At 49.7% G+C, this 14,306-nt stretch overlaps 7 protein-coding genes across 7 annotated transcripts; 3 read left to right on the top strand and 4 right to left on the bottom strand.

The window, feature by feature from the left end:
- Window positions 1-344: 344 nt before the first annotated feature.
- Window positions 345-1,798, bottom strand: FMAN_09680 (putative acetyl-CoA acetyltransferase; the record flags this gene model as incomplete). Its single annotated transcript, XM_041825432.1, has 2 exons — window positions 345-1,233; window positions 1,302-1,798. 2 exons carry the CDS (start codon window positions 1,796-1,798, stop codon window positions 345-347), a joined length of 1,386 nt encoding a protein of 461 aa, XP_041690814.1.
- Window positions 1,799-2,298: 500 nt separating this feature from the next.
- Window positions 2,299-3,695, top strand: FMAN_09681 (uncharacterized protein; the record flags this gene model as incomplete). Its single annotated transcript, XM_041825431.1, has 5 exons — window positions 2,299-2,468; window positions 2,535-2,709; window positions 2,762-2,838; window positions 2,898-3,174; window positions 3,234-3,695. 5 exons carry the CDS (start codon window positions 2,299-2,301, stop codon window positions 3,693-3,695), a joined length of 1,161 nt encoding a protein of 386 aa, XP_041690813.1.
- Window positions 3,696-4,086: 391 nt separating this feature from the next.
- FMAN_09682 (uncharacterized protein) lies at window positions 4,087-5,052 on the top strand (the record flags this gene model as incomplete). Its single annotated transcript, XM_041825430.1, has 1 exon — window positions 4,087-5,052. The coding sequence occupies one exon, from the start codon at window positions 4,087-4,089 to the stop codon at window positions 5,050-5,052; it is 966 nt and encodes a 321-aa protein (XP_041690812.1).
- A 194-nt stretch (window positions 5,053-5,246) lies between these two features.
- On the bottom strand, window positions 5,247-6,470 carry FMAN_09683 (uncharacterized protein; the record flags this gene model as incomplete). Its single annotated transcript, XM_041825429.1, has 2 exons — window positions 5,247-5,617; window positions 5,684-6,470. 2 exons carry the CDS (start codon window positions 6,468-6,470, stop codon window positions 5,247-5,249), a joined length of 1,158 nt encoding a protein of 385 aa, XP_041690811.1.
- A 392-nt stretch (window positions 6,471-6,862) lies between these two features.
- On the top strand, window positions 6,863-8,093 carry FMAN_09684 (uncharacterized protein; the record flags this gene model as incomplete). Its single annotated transcript, XM_041825428.1, has 3 exons — window positions 6,863-6,923; window positions 7,009-7,377; window positions 7,426-8,093. The coding sequence occupies 3 exons, from the start codon at window positions 6,863-6,865 to the stop codon at window positions 8,091-8,093; spliced, it is 1,098 nt and encodes a 365-aa protein (XP_041690810.1).
- A 118-nt stretch (window positions 8,094-8,211) lies between these two features.
- FMAN_09685 (uncharacterized protein) lies at window positions 8,212-10,781 on the bottom strand (the record flags this gene model as incomplete). The annotated part of the gene is made up of 2 exons (XM_041825427.1): window positions 8,212-10,223; window positions 10,283-10,781. The coding sequence occupies 2 exons, from the start codon at window positions 10,779-10,781 to the stop codon at window positions 8,212-8,214; spliced, it is 2,511 nt and encodes an 836-aa protein (XP_041690809.1).
- Window positions 10,782-11,618: 837 nt separating this feature from the next.
- FMAN_09686 (uncharacterized protein) lies at window positions 11,619-14,208 on the bottom strand (the record flags this gene model as incomplete). Its single annotated transcript, XM_041825426.1, has 6 exons — window positions 11,619-12,153; window positions 12,214-12,402; window positions 12,467-13,065; window positions 13,125-13,205; window positions 13,263-13,908; window positions 13,961-14,208. The coding sequence occupies 6 exons, from the start codon at window positions 14,206-14,208 to the stop codon at window positions 11,619-11,621; spliced, it is 2,298 nt and encodes a 765-aa protein (XP_041690808.1).
- Window positions 14,209-14,306: the final 98 nt, after the last annotated feature.

The raw sequence follows: 14,306 nt of genomic DNA, 5'->3' as shown, positions 1-14,306 counted from the left end.
GCTTCACGATGATTTCTCATGCTGTATCTTGATACCCGAGGGGACATCCGTCTCTCCTCGGTGACAGACAAGTCCCAATGTGGCTTAGTCTCGACAGACAGGAATATGTGCCTGACCCAGGAATCCGGGGTACATGGAGGATCCCTGCAGTAGTGGACATCTTCCCCAAGCTGATAGCCCAAAGTAGAAAAGTGCCAATTTAAGTTGCAGGCTTGTTCATTCTCATTCCACGAGTATGTACTCTACAAGTCAAGACCCCTCTCTGTATCTGTATCTCTATTGATGATAAATCTTGCGTGAATACATGGCTTGAATCCTCTATTCACAGTCAACGTCTCCTTCTCTCATAGCTTCGCAGCAGCTTGGATTCGATCAACGGTTTCCCCAAGAGCGAAATCATTCCTGTATTTCTTGCTCCTCACCTTATCGGCGTCATCAGAGGTTATCCCTCGGGCTTCTACCGCAGGGTTATAGCCGAGCCAGCTATGTTTAGCCACCTCACCATCGCTAACCTTGGTGCTCACACCTCCATCCGCACGCTTATAGACATTGACAACTACCGCGCCTCCGAGGCCGAGATTATGCTGCAGCGCTACGCGTGTTTCACCAGCAAGTCGTGTATTGGCCCACCCGCGAAGCTGCCATGTCATCTCAGCACATTGAGCCAATCCCGTAGCTCCAATAGGATGGCCTTTAGAGATGAGACCACCAGACGGATTGATCACCATCTTACCTCCATATGTGATATCTCCTCTTCGGACCATCTCGTGCGCCTTTCCTGGCTCGCTGAACCCGAGGGCATCAAGCAGTAGCAGCTCGTTTGCTGAGAAGCAGTCGTGCAATTCGCAGACCCGAATGTCATCCGCTGTGACGCCCGCTTCGGCCAAAGCTGCTTTGGTAGCCCGTTGTGACATGTCAAACCCGACTAGCTCCATTGCGCTGTTGCTGAAGGTCTTGGGGGAGTCAGTGCAGAATGCTTGCCCAGCCATGAGAATAGCCTGTCCTTTAAGGTGTGACCGGGCGGCGAGGAACCTGTCCGACACTATGACTGCCGCTGCCGCCCCGTCGCTGGTTGGGCTGCATTGCAGCTTGGTGAGAGGCGAGTGGATGGTAGGCGAGTCCTGGATTTCCTTGAGGGTGTATTCTTGCTGGAATTGGGCATAGGGATTGCGTTGCGAATGTTCGTGTGAAACACGGGCAATTTCCGCAAAGTCTTCTTCCTTTGCCCCATACCTGGTAGAAATATTTGTTAGTTCGGGTTCATGTAAAAAGAACAGTCTTTGTGAGTTGGCGCAACTTACTTTGCCATGTATTCTCGCCCGGCGTTGGCAAAATACTGCACCGTCAAAGGAGAATTTGAAGGCTCAGCCAACTCTTGCATCTTGGCGGCAAAGCGACCACTAGAACTGGGTCTATCACTCCAAACGCTCTTAAGGCTCCCAGGATTCATTTTCTCGAATCCCACCACGAGCACACAGTCAGCCTTCCCGCTCTGAACCAGGCTACGGGCCAGATACAAGCCAACGGACCCAGTGGCGCATGCATTGCTGGTGTTGATGATGGGAATGGATGACATGCCAAATTGGTAGAACACGCGCTGACCCGAGGTTGAATCGCCGTAGGCAAAACAGGCCACGCCATGCTCAACGTCGTCATAGTTGATCTGGGCGTCTAGCATGGCTTTGATGCCAGCTTCGTAGCCCAAGTCTGGATACTGGCGTAGACCACGGGGCTTGATGAATTTTGTCATGCCGACGCCAAGGACGTACGCCTTGCTGGATTGAGTTTCACTTGTCATGGCTTTGACGTCCGCGGGGTTAGCTTGGGCAAGGATGATGCGAAATCGAGGTGATGTGAAAGCTGTGTCTGTTTGATGCACAAAACGGTGTCTTCAGAAATATACTTAAGGATAAGATTCAAAAGCAGTCGTCGTTGCTGAGTAAAAATCTCATATTTCTCTATAGATGAAACTTCCACAAGGCTCAGTAGAATTGTCCATACCTCTAGCCCGAGGTGACGTGGCGTTCTGGAATTTGAATGCCTCGGGCCAATGAGTACGAACCTTCCAATTACCTTGTTAGGTGCCCTTCTATATTTCGTAGAACCAAAATACGTAATGGGCCAATAATCAATTACTCCATGTCCAGCCTCGGAGAGATTCAGCATCTCACTTGGATATTAAAAATTCACACTTATGCTCCAGACCCCATATCTGCTCACCTTATAAACAGATATAGAACATCTGTGTCGACTCGACAATTCGTTCTAACCGTCCTTTGAACTGGACTCTAGGCCATCATGGGGTCACATCAAGATACCAAGACTGGTAGCCGTCATGATCTCAACAACGAAGCCCTGGGAAGCTATTTATTCTCAACACGAGAAATTCCGACCCTAAAACTGCCAGTGACGACATCAAAGATTGGATATGGTCAAAGTAATCCAACTTACTACCTGGATGACGCGGCGTGAGTTCTTTGCTTATGACCCTCTATGTGAAATATCTTAATCGCCGCCTAACAAATAGACCATAGTGGAACACGCTATATCTTGAGAAAGAAGCCCATAGGAAAGTCTATCAGCCCGGTTGCCCACCAGGTAGATCGCGAGTTTCGAGTATTAAAAGCTTTGGGATCCGTTGAAGGGTTTCCAGTTCCAAAGGTTTTCACATTGTGCAATGACAGCTCTATCATTGGCACCCCGTTCTACGTAGGTTTATTAAGCCCGACTGATGACTATGTGCTCTGACGCAGTTGCTCAGGTTATGGAATTTGTCAAGGGAAGGATCATCACAGATTCGGACATGAAAGAGCTTCCTCCAGATGAAAGACGGCAGGCGTATGTCACAGTGCCACTAATGAATTCGAATACTTGAAATTGAGCTAATGGTATGTCAGATGGTTCTCCGCTATCCAGACTCTGGCTTGGTTACACTCACTTGATCCCGACAAGATTGGGCTCGACAGTTACGGTAAGAAAACGGGATTCTATACTAGGCACTGCGCTACTTGGAGCCGCATTGAGTCGCAGCAAGCTGCCGTCAAGGATGCGGAAACCGGAAGGCCTTTGGGCCGAGCCCATGAGAGGTACGATGAAGTGGTGAGATACGTCAAGGAGAATCTACCGCTAGATCGACACGCCATTGTTCACGGAGACTTCAAATTTGACAACTTGGTATGACTCAACTTGCACAAAAGCTAAACAGACGGACTGCTGACGGCGCCCTCCTATAGATCCTTCACCCGGATGAGCCAAGGGTCATTGCGATCCTCGATTGGGAACTTTCCACCATTGGCCATCCTCTCATGGACCTCGTCTTCTGCATCAGTCCATTCTTCCCAGACTACACCAAGAGTGGAAAATCATCTCTTTCTCTCCAGGACTCGCCATACAAGCCAGAGAATCGAGCAAAGTCGGGTATTCCTGACCCAGATGAACTTCTGGCCCGCTATACAGAAATTGTGGGTTTCGACATGCGGCAAGATAACCGAGGTAAAGACTGGGATACTGCGATAATCTTTCACCACCTTCGGGGAGCCACTATCGCCCATGGAATTCAAGCCAGGGCTATTAGTGGACAGTCAAGTAGTAGCTTTAGCCACCTGTACTTCTCCAAGACAAGGCAGGCTATTGAGGCAGCTCTGCGCCGTATAAAGTCGTTGAAGGATCAGCAAACAGGACAAACCAAGCTTTAGATATTTACATAGCCCTTTCCAAGCCTAAGATTCCATCAAAGGAGCCTTTAAATATCTAACATATCTCGAAGATCAAGTTCCAGAAGCCGGTATAGATTGAAACAAGTAATGGCAAGGCTATCTGCTGTTAACTGACTTAAGTCTGGGAAACACCTCGGCAACCTCACGCCAACATGCCGACAACATAGTACGGATTCTGGACTACAGTCTTGCTTCCATATTCCCCCTGTCATGAACCTTTTAATCACCACAGATGAACAGAGCGCACCACAAAGCTGTAGAATTGCCTCAACAACTTTGTCGCATATTTTCGCCAGATAAAAGCATCTCGTCCAAAAAGCATCGCAACTCTTCAGAATTCAAGATAAATCTACCATTACTTTTGAACTCAATGACTCTTCAATATGACCCCGAATTTTGGGCCGTCTTGAAGCCACTCGTTCACACACTGTCCAAGCGAGAGCCTCTTTGCCTGGATAATATCAAGGCTGGAAGGGAGGCACGAGAAGCTGGAATGAGGGTACTCTTCGAAAGGTTAGATACCTTTCCAGACGTGGATCAAACGTCTTATCAAGTTGAAACTCCTGATGGTTACACTATATCCGTTCTAGCTCTAACGCCAAGCGTTGCTCGAGCCGATCTAGGGCCATGTCTACTTCACTTCCATGGAGGAGGAATGATCCTAGGATCAGCCGAGATTCAAGCAAAACCACTGGCACAGTTGGTCAGCATGACATCAGTGCCTGTGTTCAGCGTTAACTACCGGCTGGCCCCGGAGTTCAAGGGTACCATTCCCGTCCAGGACGGCTACGCAGCTCTCCTCTGGCTACATAGTAAAGCAAAGCAATTCAATATCAACCCGAGCAGAATCGGTGTATTTGGCGAGAGCGCAGGCGGTGGCATCGCTGCTGGTGTCGCGCTTATGGCTCGAGATAAAAGATTAAATCCGGGTCTGGCGAAACAGATCCTCGTCTATCCAATGATCGATGACCGCAACATAGTTGCCAAGGAAGCGATGGAACCTCTTGCATTTTGGAAGACTACAGATAACGCAACGGCTTGGAGTGCGCTTCTGGGTGACGAGGCCGGGAAACCCGAAGCTTGCATCTCCTATTATTCAGCTCCTGCTCGGGCTCCAAGTCTAGCTGGTCTTCCACCTACATACATCGATGTTGGAGGCCTTGATATCTTCCTGCAAGAGAATATCAAATACGCTACAAAACTACTGGCCGAGAACATCCCTACGGAGCTACATGTGTATCCAGGCTTACCTCATGGCTTCGAGATGATCGCACCTAACATCACCGCTGCAAAAAAGGCCAACGAAAATCGCTATAGAGCTATACTGGGTATATGAACCTGCGATACCAGCAAAATGCTGAAGTCGTGGTTTTTGATCCTAGGCAGAGTAAAATGAGGCCTAGCCAGGCGGCATGAGCTGTACAGATCGTGTGGTGGGCTTGTGTTCTTGGGATAGGGATATTATGACTCATTCTTGTATCAGTTTGTCTTCATCTATCTTCGAATTCGCCCAAAACTTGAAATTCAATATCAAAAAGCGTCAAGCACATCGTGATCGTCCATCATTGTACATATGCGCCCAATAAAACATAGGCACGCCTCTTCCGTCTGCATGTCAGGCAGATTCTCACCGGGCGTAAGAGTAAGCGTCCAGTAAGCTAGTACACCGAATAACTGTCTTCGCAGTTCAAGCCATACTTCCTGGGCATTAAGCTTGGGACCCCCATGCTTCCCGAGCTCTGACACATACATCTTAACCATTTCATGCTCCCACTGGCGACGCTTCTCGACACCTACAGCTGTACTAAGGACGTACGCGAGGTCACGGGACCAGTGTCCTCTGGCTACTGTCTGCCAGTCTGTCAAGCCCATTTGTCCATTGGGTGTTATATACCAATTACCTTACGGAAGAAAATCACGTTAGAGTCTATCGCAACAGCTGGCAGGGCTGGATTGGAGACACATACCAAGATGGACATCCCCATGAACCACCGTCGGCGGAAGCGCAGCATTGCGCTCAACTGACTTGAGCGTGCAAGGCCAAATTTCATTTTGTCTCGCAAATAGGCGCGAGGGAATTACTGACTCTGCAGCCCTGAATCCATTGACGCACATGTTCTCAAGCCCAACCGCTATGAGGTTACTGATCCGGTCTTTATAGTGGAGCAACCGCTCAAAGTCAGAATTCTGAGATTGATAGTACTGCCCATGTAACTTTGCCAACATTTGAACCTGCTCGGCGAACTGAGACTTGGTCAAGCTGGTCTTGTAATTGCAGAACGTGGTCTCACCACCCATGTCTTTTAAGATCACCATGGCAGCCCATGACTTTGGGTTGTAACCGGCAAAATACGCCCATGGCGCTTCGATATTGAGCTGAGGTCGTATGTGATTGTAGAAGAAGACCTCACTGTAAGTGCCCCCTGCAGCTAGGACAATACGATTTTCCGCCGAGTGAGCTGCCTTGCAGAAGACCGAAGTGGGGAGCTCTGGTGCTCGAGGGCCATCCCATTCGATCTCGATGCGGCGTCGATTTGCTGACCCGTTATCTTTTGGACCTAGCCTGAAGCTCTTGACAGTTGATGCGAAAGCGTCCCGGGCCAAAGTCGCGGTCAGCCATTGTTTAGTTATAGATTCATATGAGACAGGGATATCTCCATATTCTCTTGGAACTGGAGGATGGAGATCCTCTTCTTGGCAACTTTGTCGAATATATTCGACGATGTCTTGTCGTAGTGGGCCAATTTGTGCCATTTCGACTTGTAGTAGTGAGGTTAGTCTCTTGAAGATGAAATGCACTAATACGGTCTTGTCTTGGAAGCTATTTTGCTTGACACGTTTGTTCTTTTATTCATGAATTTTAGCTGTATAACCATGTTCCTCGGCAATTTCGCCGATAGTTTCAAGCTGGTACCCTCGGGCTCTCACCAATGTTTATGCATCCTGAGCCAGTCAACTAGTGTTGATACGTATTACCGTTAACACTGCTCGTTCTTCACCGTCGATGGCCATACTTTTGCAGTTAAACTTTCTAATCGGATGCACCTACGAAGTGTGACGTTAAAGAAATAGACATATGAATATTACAGCCCAACATAACCAAGACCTTTGTTTATTTGCACGAAGTCAAGCGCAACGCCCTTCATATGGAATCCGCGCCGCCTCTGAGAGACCTGCGAGTTGTGGAACTTGCAGGCCTTGCTCCAGGTAAGTAATGTCCGTTGAGTTTTCGCGCATCTCAAATATCAACGTACCTGCAGTTGATCCTGACTGGATACGTGTTTCCTCCTAGGTCCCTTCTGTGGGCAGCTTCTCTCTTTATACGGAGCCTCGGTTCTACGAGTCGATCGCGCAGGTGTCTCCGAAAACCAGGATATTCTGACATCCCATAAGTCCTCTATTATCTTAGATCTCAAGAACAAAGATTGTATCCGCCTCCTCAAAGACCTTCTCGATAAGGCCGACATTTTGATTGACCCGTTTCGACCTGGGGTTCTCGAAAGACTGGGTTTATGTCCCAGTTCTGTTCTTCTCGTCTCCAACCCCCGTCTCATCGTGGTGCGCATCACCGGTTTCCGTCGCGATGGCCCGTATAAGGACATGGCTGGGCATGACATCAACTACCTGGCTGTCGCAGGGTTGTTGAGTATGCTCGGAAGCGGTGAGTTACCACCATCGCCGCCTGGAAACCTACTCGCAGACTATTCAGGCGGAGGACTTGTGGCCTTTGCGGGCGTTCTCATGGCCCTTTATCACCGAGTCTTTACGGGAAAAGGTCAGGTAGTGGAGGCGAGTATGGTTGACGGCGCCTCATATATTGGGACTATTCCTCGCCTGAGGTCTAAAGAACCTGCTTGGAGCGGGGAAAGGGGAACTAATTTATTGGATGGCGGCTGCCCTTACTACCAATGTTACGAGTGTAAAGATCGAGCAAAGTATATGTCAGTGGGCGCATTGGAACCTCAATTCTTCTCAAATCTTCTCCAAGGTCTGGGATTGACAAACGACGACATTCTCGGTCCTGGTCAACGGCGCGAGGACAAGCGTTCATGGCCACGCATGCGAGAGTCATTTGCCAGCAGGTTCAGGGAGAAAACACGCAAGGAATGGGAACAGACATTCGCCAGCTTGGATGCCTGTGTCGCTCCTGTTCTGGAGCACAAGGAGATGGAACAGGCAGGATACGAACAGCGACCAATAGTGCATCTGAGTGCTTCGCCAGCCAGACCCGTGGACTCGCAGTGGACAGGGAAACGTTTAAGTGCAGGTCACGGCGCAGAGGAGGTATTGAAGGCCTGGATGGGCTGGGAGAAAGGAAGAGACTATACGGTCGATCAAGAAACATGCTTCTTCCGTGTAGTGAGTTCCAAGCTTTGAGTTGGGTTCACTTTCAGAGTCATTACCATGAGATGGTTTCTTGCCAGTCTACAAGTTCAATGACCCGCAAGCATAGCGTTTAGACATAGTCCAATAGTATTAATAGAGAAACAGCATGTTACATTGAAGCAGACAAGTGCGCAGTCATTAAACCCTCTGCATCTACTTCAGTGTTGAGCAGAGTCGGTAGTAGTGTCTCAACGTCACACCAAGATCCTGGAAACGGCGACCCGGCCAAAAGGTCGCTCATGTCGGTAGCATTCCAGCTTTCCATCACCAGATTTGGAAAGGCGAACGGCGCTCGTGGCTCTTGGACCACAGCAGCCGCTTGGGTGCTATCATCACCTGCGGCTAGCTCATCCGACGCAGAGTCTTGGTTCCAGTTACCCGAGGTACTCGGACTTGGATACATACAGCTTGCCGCGACGGCGCTAGGCCCCATATCGAGCCGAGGCTTACAAGCCGTGCTGTCACGTTCTCCAAATCTACTACCGCCAGTCGGTAAAGTCCAAGGGACGTGAAGACCGGTATTCTTTAGTATCGAGTTGAGAAACTGCATCGCATAGTCTGCAGACGTGTACATTTCTTGCAACTGTTGAAGGACGCTTACGCACTGGTAGAGGCGTCCGAGACTGAGACTCCGCGCCTCTTCTTCGTCGGAGCAGGTGTTAAAAAGATGCACGAGGGTGACAGCAAGATAGGCTGGAACTGAAAGGGTCGGTAGGAAGCGTAGTTGGTTATCTCGCTGTAGATTGAAGGCCAATTTGGTCATCTCGACTGCCGTGTCGGTCACATTTCCTCTAGATACAGCACTGCCGTTACTGTTGGGGCCGTAACAGAAGACCTGGGGCCGGTGGAGAGCACCCAGTGCGGTCAGGTAAATCAAGCGAAGCTGGGCTTGGTGAAGCCGCAGTATCTCATCAACTTGTAAGCCATTGGCGGTATTAGTCTCAGATGGCTGAGATGCAGACTTGGCTGTGTATCGAGAGTGGATGTTCTGATTCTCTAACCAAGTCTTGAGCTCGGTGCTGCGTTCAGCAAGTGACTTAGCCTGCTCTTCGGATCTATGAGGCCAAGTTGTCGATTGCTGACTGTACTCAACACCTCCGAGGTAATTACCCATGACTGTGTACAGGGTGTTGAGAGTGCGGCCAATGTAAACACATAAATTACTTAGCTCGATGCACATCGAAGCAAGACTTTGTCGCTTTTCCGAGTTCGGGTATGGGGACTTTGACCGGTGGAAGAGCGCATCCAGGTTTGTAGACGGCGAGCTCAAGTCAAAGTCGTCCAAGGTGAGCGGCTTGACATTGTACTCATCGTCTCTTAGACGTGGCGGGTTCCGTATTCCGAGGGCCAGTAAGCGATCCCTCATCAAACAGCACCACCATAACCTGCGACGAAGCTTCTTCTCCTCCTGCGATATCTTCAGATGCTCAGGATCTCTATGGAGCCCCCCGACCTGGGCGTTTGTCAAGGCGATACCCATCCAGTGCCACGTATCCTTGTCGTCGTCTGGTCCGTCATACCAATGGCTCAACAGCAGAAGGGACTGAATCAGGGTCATCCGATCTGACTCATAGTTCAAACTGTAGAGAATCCTCACGCGGTCGTAAAAGTCTCTTCTAGCAGCTATCCGCGAAGCATAACCTCTCGAATTTAACATTTTGATATCCACGAAAGTGACACTGACAAAATTAACTGCTTGGAATAGCAGAAGGCTGATGGGGTTACGGCCGTTGTTGTGAAGGATGGAGCCAGCATATTCTTCGATGTCGAAAATGGGTAAGAAGGAATGAACCACTGTGGCGTAAACACGTAGGAGTTCATCCCTGAATTCTGGATCTGGAATCGACAAACACAGTTTATGTGATAAATAGTACATATCTCTACTATCTAGGTGCTGAGGAGGGGGTCGGATAAAGGCTGGTAAAGATGTTGTGACTCTATCCGGCTGGATCGGCGGAAGAGGTCCGCTAGACGTTCCAATTTCGTCTACATATTCGAAGGGAGCGTCGAGGTTGACAGATTCCATAGGCGCTGGGGGTCGGCTGTTTAACGGCTGGTCGGCTTGTATCTGAACGTGGATTTCATCCATGAGCTCTCCATCGGTTTGCTGCTGTTGCTGGTCTTGGGATGATCAGTTAGGTTGGTTCTAGGAATGGATAGATATACACAAGAAAACATACCCAGCTCAGAAATTTGGGCGGGATTGACTTGTTGGGGATGAGGCCGGATATCCTCATTCACTTGCTCATTCGCTGGCTCAGCTTCGGGATCATCATGTTCGTCGGGCTCGGAAAACTCTTCTGGCTCAAGGGACTCAGTAACCGCCACAGCTGAACGCGAAGTAGCAAATGTCGGTCGAGGTGAGCCGGAGGAGCGGTCTGTAGCAGCGGGCGGATTGAAGTTGCGGCGACGTTGACAAGAGGCAGCAGCAGGTCTCCGACCCCGATTGGACTCTTTGAGGACACAATTGATGCTGTCAAGGCGGCAATTCGTACATGGAATGCCCCCATCGGTGACGTCGCATCGGACTTTGCGGTTTCGGCATGATAGGCAGGCCTTGGAGGAGCGTCGCTTCCATGGGCGCTGGCCGTCGCCAAGGGCGCTTCGTTTGGCTGACGATGCTGTTACCCGGTTGGACGAGTCACCATTGGGATGAGACGGGGGAGATTGGGAATGCATCTATGCGACGGCGACAAGAAGGTATGCTGGTGATATTTCTGGGTAGGTTCTTGCAAAAGAGCTCGGCTGCGTATGATGAGTTCGGAGCAAAGTGGACATCAGAAATCGGGGGGGACTCCAGGGGCTTGATTTGGAAGGGGAGCACCTATAAGCTTATGATAACCCTGCCATGATTGGATAACAGGTCGCCATCCTTGGACCTGGTTCTTGGAAGTTAGAGCTGGCCTGCTAATCGCCCTAATTTAGCACAAACCCTCTGATACGCGGGGCCCCGCGTTTCTAGCTTCAAGAGGAATGGCGATGGCCCATTTTCCCCGCGTTCAAGACAGCTTTTCTGCCCCCCCGATAGACAGCAACGGCCAGGCAAACCAGCAGTAGTTCTTTGGTGTAAGCGGTTGCCAGAGTCTCAATCGAGGTTGATTTCAATCCATCCTGGAACAGTCGAGTGGTCAGCATGTAGCACAATAAAATGCAAAAATGTGTTTACTATGAAGACAACAAAAGACATCCTTGTTACCAAATTGACCACTAAGAAAGCCACTGTAATTACACCCGGAACGGCATAAGGACTACTTGTTGATCTTGCCTCTTCTGTTTACCACTTGGTCTAGAACAGGGCCTAGTTAGGTCAAATCATTCTAACCCCTCACTCCAGACGGAGACCAATGACATGGGAGACTTTTAGTAGCCGAGGGCCGAACAAACAAACAAAATGAAGCTGGGGTCATGTGAAGTCATTGGAACGCCCGGACTTCTAACTGAAGATGCAACTGCCGGCAGCGATCCCCTTTAGCTAGCTCGATTGGTGAAGTGACGTTTCGTGGGTTCCATCGTGCATCACGAGACCGACGCCTCCTGGTCCTCGTAGACAAAGTCGCCAACGGCTTCGCTGAAGAAGCCCGAGTCTAAATCTGAGCCTTTTCGAGATGAACAGGAATGCAAGCATAGTTCATCTTTGTGTTGTTGATGGTCGCTGAGCCATAGCGGGAAGTCGTCTTCGGCTGGGCATCGGCCGCGAGCAAGCGAGAATTCTACCGCCAACGCAATACGGAGGTACCTCCGAGGATCTTTGAGGAGCATGTCTATCCAAGTCCTGCTGCTCCAAGATTCATCAGATAACGTGCTATACCGGTCTCCATCTCCATCTACAAGATTGGAATAGAAATCGTTAGTTGGTGGCGGCAGACTGATCTTGATATGTTCCACAATGCTCTTGATGTAGTTTATGGTGCTTTCGGCGTTCCGGTAAAGACAACTGAATTGGGTCATGACATCAAATTGGGCATCCAGGTCCCGCTGCGTCTCGACGTCTGAATTTTGTATATGCGATTGTAGCAAGTACCAGATTAATGGAGCCGCCGAAAAGTTTATACTGCGGTGCAAATGAGATCAGTGCCGAACCTCGTTCATCAAGTATCGTGTTGCTACTCACAAGGTAATTGGAAGGTATTGGACTAATCCTAAATCCTTCAGTTCTATTATGTTCTCTGTGATACTCCGGAAGCAGCAGCCGAGATTCGTGTGTGCTATAGCCCTTGCATCTGGGAGATCGTTAGGTAGGTTCCCGTCGAACAGACCTGTACTCAGTATCGTGTGGTTGTAGATCAGCGCTTTCGCAGCGCTGTAATACAATGCTTGTTAGCTGCCTACTGAGTGCTACACAGAAGCGTCGGGGAATAACCCACTGGTAGTAAGTGCAAAGAATGTTTGAAAACAGAGTAAGTGATTCGTGAGCTCCAGTCATGAGTGTTGGCAACCGGAAGGTGGCATACGTCTCATCATACCAGACATCAAGCCTCGAAATATGATCCCCAATTTCGTCACGGCAGAACCCACGTTCTTTTACCAAAGGAGACAACAGAAGTATATCACCGAGTATATCGCTGAATTCGCAAAGAACGATAGCAATCCGCACTATAATTTGTTTGTCGACGTGTTCATACACTCGAGATGTCCTAATCTCGTGAGTAAAGTCGGCAACTGACAGCGCAGGGCAGCTGGTCTCGAGTGCACTCCGATTCACGAGCGGTGACTGGTGAAGCGCCAAAGCCAAGATTTGATCGCGAAGGATACAGCACCACCACAGACGTTTGAGCAGCGTTCCCTCACGCGTATCCTGATTCTCCTGATGTCGATGAGCACCGGCACTCTTGGCATAGTGGATAGAGATACTGAGCCAGTATAACGGTTTCTTGTCCATGAAGCTTACCGTCCGGTATGTCAACATCATGGCTCCTTGAGCTCTATCTTGGTCACTCAGGGTAGATTGAAGGTCGAATAGCGTCTGTAAGCCAGATTGTCAGCCAGACTATACAGGATAGGATGTTGGCAGGGGCTGAGTACCGTAGCCCGTATATAGAACTCGTCCTGGGCTTCTTGGACAGTTCGGAAACCAAGACCGATGAGAGTTTTCAGAGGAACATACTTGACAACCAGTCAGTGCAAGCTAAAGATGGATCCAAGCATTTCATGAAGCCATACCGGGCTGGACACAAAGAGCATCGCCTGCAGCACAAACAGAGACAGATCCCCGTTGGTCTCGCCTTGCTCACCGTACGACACCCAGAACCTTTGCTCGTCTAGGATAGGAACCAGCGGATGGAAATACGAAAAGTATTTCTCCATGAACTCATCTAGTATGTGCTTGGCAGGCACGTGGAGGCATCCACGCTGTTCCAGCAGCTTGGCCACTTCTGTATCTGTCTCTTTCAGTGACGAAGGGCGAATAAAGTGATAGAATGGGAAGAGAACAAAGCCTCCTGTGGTCCAGGGAAGGCTGCATTCTGCGTTGCATGCCCTGGTTCGGAATTGAATTGTAACATGCTTGTCGCTCCACAGTTCTCGTTCATCATCGGTCGATAGTCTCGGGATGCGTTTCGGCGGATTGGACGAGTCATCCTTTTGTAGAAAGGATGATATGCTGCTACAGCCACGGGGAGAAACACCGAGTTCTATCTCTGTCTCTGGCGTAGCGTATGCATCTACTGTCGAAAGGGCGGGACACCTCGTAGTGCCTTTATCGTCAGGTTGGTCAGGGTCCAACCAATATGACGGCGAAATGGGTCGATAGGTTTCAGCAGAATGTTCGTCTTCGTCCCTCATCCCTAGGCGCATCGCCCTCTTCGGCCTTCATCCAGATATTAGAAGATCCTCCCAATATCTCACAGGATTTCACTTACCCACCAGACCTCTTGGATTCAACCACGCACTTCTGACCGTCTAACCGGCAATTTCGGCACGCGCCTCCGCTCTCAGTTACATCGCACCTTACTTTGCGCTTCCTGCAAGGAAGACACGCTATCGAGGCTCGACGCCTTTTGACATTGCGTTTCGTCATTTGAGGCAAGGGGGCCTGATATATGGTGCGGATCACGGCTTTCGTCTGGCCGTTGTTGTATGGAATCAGTCTTAAATTGGGTTGTGGCATGGTTCTGATGGAACCATAGCGGTGCTATGTTTGGCTACTCTAGCCCGTACAGATTCAAAACGCGGCGGCGCGTTTGGCTTGGAATGACAACCATTAGT

Source organism: Fusarium mangiferae (assembly GCF_900044065.1).
Source record: "Fusarium mangiferae strain MRC7560 genome assembly, contig: FMAN_scaffold021, whole genome shotgun sequence".
Taxonomy (NCBI): domain Eukaryota; kingdom Fungi; phylum Ascomycota; class Sordariomycetes; order Hypocreales; family Nectriaceae; genus Fusarium; species Fusarium mangiferae.
The sequence above is the reverse complement of the archived record's forward strand: the minus strand, read 5'-3'. Positions and strand labels throughout refer to the sequence as shown.